Here is a 2,596-nt window from a genome sequence, read left to right as displayed (position 1 = left end):
GCACCCCCGCCCCAACGCTCACGGAGCTTCTGGCCCACATGCAGCTCACCTTCAACTTAGCTCCGGCTATACACAACATCCACCTGGCAGAGTCCCGGGGCTGTCCAGGAGCCGCGAGCGCGGAGCTGGCATGTGCGGGGCGGACCCCGAGGACGCACCGCTCCTCAGGGTGGGGGGCGACGAGCAGAAAAGCGCCCCCGGGAACCGGCGGCGACTCGAGCGCCGGATGGAGAGTCCCGGCACGATCCCCTCGCCGCGCCTGGGGCTGGGAACACTGACTACGGCCCAGCACGCCACAGTCCAGCGGGGTCTCCCTAGGTCTGCTTTCAAGAACCCAGCCCGAGAAGGCATTTCGGAGCGGACCCGCTGCGCGCTCCATTCCGCTCGTGGACCTTGATTAGAAAGGCAGAGCCCCAGAGAAGAGGACCCAATTGGAATGGGCGGCGAGTCAGTGGGGGCCCCGGGAGCCCCTGGACGCGGGGCGAAGGCCGCCAGGACAGGCGGCGAGGAGGAAGTACCCCTCGCCGGAGCAGACAGCGCGTCTAGGCAACGCGCAGGGCCTGCGCTCGGGGAAAGTTGCAGCTCTGGTCCCGCACCCGCGCCTGCCAAGCGGTCCCGGGCGCCCCGACCCTCCGGCACTTCGCGTGGGGCTCCCCGCGGCCCCTCGCAAGTTTCCCCAAAGCGCCCCTAAGGGGGCCACTGGCTGCGTAGAGGCAGGTCCGCGCCACTCCTCCAAGCACACAAAAGACCCCGGCGGCTGCAGGGTGTGCTGGTACCCCCGGGGCACTCCCCGGGACGTAAACAAACCCCGGGGACCGAGCAGGGAGCAGAACGCCGGACGCGAGAGGGACGGCCCGGGCCCGCTGACGGCCGGCGGCAGCGGCCGGGGCCGGGGCCCGGGCCGGCCCGGGTAGCGCGGGTGCCCGCCCGGCCACCCGGCGCCTGGCCGGAGCCGGGCCGCGTCGCCGCCTGGCCGGTGGCCGCTCTGACCCTCCCCCGAGCCGGCGGCACCACAGCGCCACCAGCCCCAGCTCCGCCGCGCCGGCGGCAGTGGCGGCGGCGTCTCCTCCTGGAGAGGCAGGCGCTTCACCCCCCACAGCAACTCCCCACAAACTTTCCCCGGGAATACGGCGGACCGGGGGCGCGCGCCCCCGGCGCCCGTGCCGGGCCGCAGCCCCCTCCCCAGTGCGGCCCCCTCCCCGCTGCCGCCACCCGCTCCCCGCTCGCGCGCGTACCCCGCCAGCCGCCGGGGCCGCCCCCTCCCCGGTCCCGCGGCGGCGGCGGTGGCGGCGGCGGCTCAGGGCCGGGGGGGCGCCCGGGGAGGGGGCAGACATCGGGGGCAGCGGTGGCGGCGGCGGCTCCCGGCGCCATCTTGGGCTGATCGATGAATTGAACAAAGAGGATCAATTTCTGATAAAGCGAGTTATCAATGGGGGCCGGGGAGTGAGAGGGACTTGTCCCCGAGTCGGCCCCGCTCTCCCCGGCAACCCCCTCCTCCCCTCCGCCGCGGCCCCCCGGCGGCTAGGCAGCCCGGGGCCCCGGGGGAGGCCGCGACCGCCCGCAGCCTCCACCCCCGGGCGAGAGGCCGAGAGAGGAGAAGCCTGACCTGCAGCTGCTGTAAATCAAAGCGCTTCCAATATTGAAACATCGATCCCACATTGGCCGCCATCTTGAGACATATTGAGACGGAGTGAGAGGCTGATAGAGAGGGGGCTGGAGTTCAGGAGCCGCCAGGAGGCAGCAGGCGGGCGGCGCCAAAACCCGGCCTGGAGCCGGCCGCCGCCGCCGCCACGGAGGAGCGCGGACTCCTCCTCACGGCGCTGCCGCAGCCATGGCGAGCCGAGCCGGAGCCGGAGTCGGAGCCCGAGGGCACGGCGGCCGCTGGCCCGGCCTCGCGCACACGGCCCCTGCCCCCCGCCCCCGGCGGGCCAGAGGCCGGGCGACCTGCCCGCGACCCCCGCCCCTCCCCGGCCCCCAGCCCCTGCCTGCAGCGGCCCGGCCCGGCCCAGCCCCGAGGGGGCGCTGGAGGGCTGCGGGAGGGGAGCCCCGAAACCCGCAAGAGGCCCCAGGCCAGGCTCACCTGGGGAGTGTTTGGGGAAGGGGGAGCGCAGCCGGCGGCCAAGGGCAGACCCTGCGGGGCCCCTACCGACTCTGCGCGCATCTGTGCTGCCGCCCGCGGCGCTCCGGGTTTCGCTCACCCTCCTGCGGGGCGCCGAGTGCGCGGAGCAGCCGCGACCACCTGCCTGAGCCCAGACCCCGCACGGCCCAGGCCCCAAGGCAGCCGCGCGTGTGCCGGGCGCGTTGGCCGTCGGTGGCACACACACCGAGCCCCCTGCGCCTCAGCAGCGGGGACTCGGAGACCGAGCACCCTAGAAGTGCGTTGCATGTTTGGAGGACCGAGGCTGCAAGAAATCAGCCCAGACCCTCCTGTAGCTGCACTCGTAAACCTCCCAGGACGGGGTCACTGAGTCCCCGCACACCCAGAACGCCACGTCATGGCGGTCCGCAGGGGTGTAGGTGGCCCAGGTCCACCTGGCTGCGCCAGCTTAGGTCGTGACAGGGAAAGTCTCGGAGCACAGTCATTTGTGCTCCTGCA

At 73.3% G+C, this 2,596-nt stretch overlaps 1 protein-coding gene across 7 annotated transcripts in view; it reads right to left on the bottom strand.

The window, feature by feature from the left end:
* The window catches only part of CUX1 (cut like homeobox 1), a 458,571-nt gene extending 456,793 nt beyond the window's left edge, over window positions 1-1,778 (bottom strand). Inside the window, exon 1 of one of the 7 annotated variants that reach the window (XM_064295901.1) lies at window positions 1,607-1,778. In XM_064295901.1, the coding sequence (XP_064151971.1) occupies window positions 1,607-1,669 (63 nt within the window). In that variant the 5' untranslated portion in view covers window positions 1,670-1,778. Of the gene's footprint in view, window positions 1-49; window positions 860-1,606 lie in introns of those variants that run through there. The other 6 variants (XM_064295906.1, XM_064295905.1, XM_064295900.1 and 3 more) reach the window with 6 other exon arrangements.
* Between the last annotated feature and the right edge of the window lie 818 nt (window positions 1,779-2,596).

The sequence above is a fragment of the Loxodonta africana genome, chromosome 12 (assembly GCF_030014295.1).
Source record: "Loxodonta africana isolate mLoxAfr1 chromosome 12, mLoxAfr1.hap2, whole genome shotgun sequence".
In the NCBI taxonomy this organism is placed as follows: domain Eukaryota; kingdom Metazoa; phylum Chordata; class Mammalia; order Proboscidea; family Elephantidae; genus Loxodonta; species Loxodonta africana.
The sequence above is the reverse complement of the archived record's forward strand: the minus strand, read 5'-3'. Positions and strand labels throughout refer to the sequence as shown.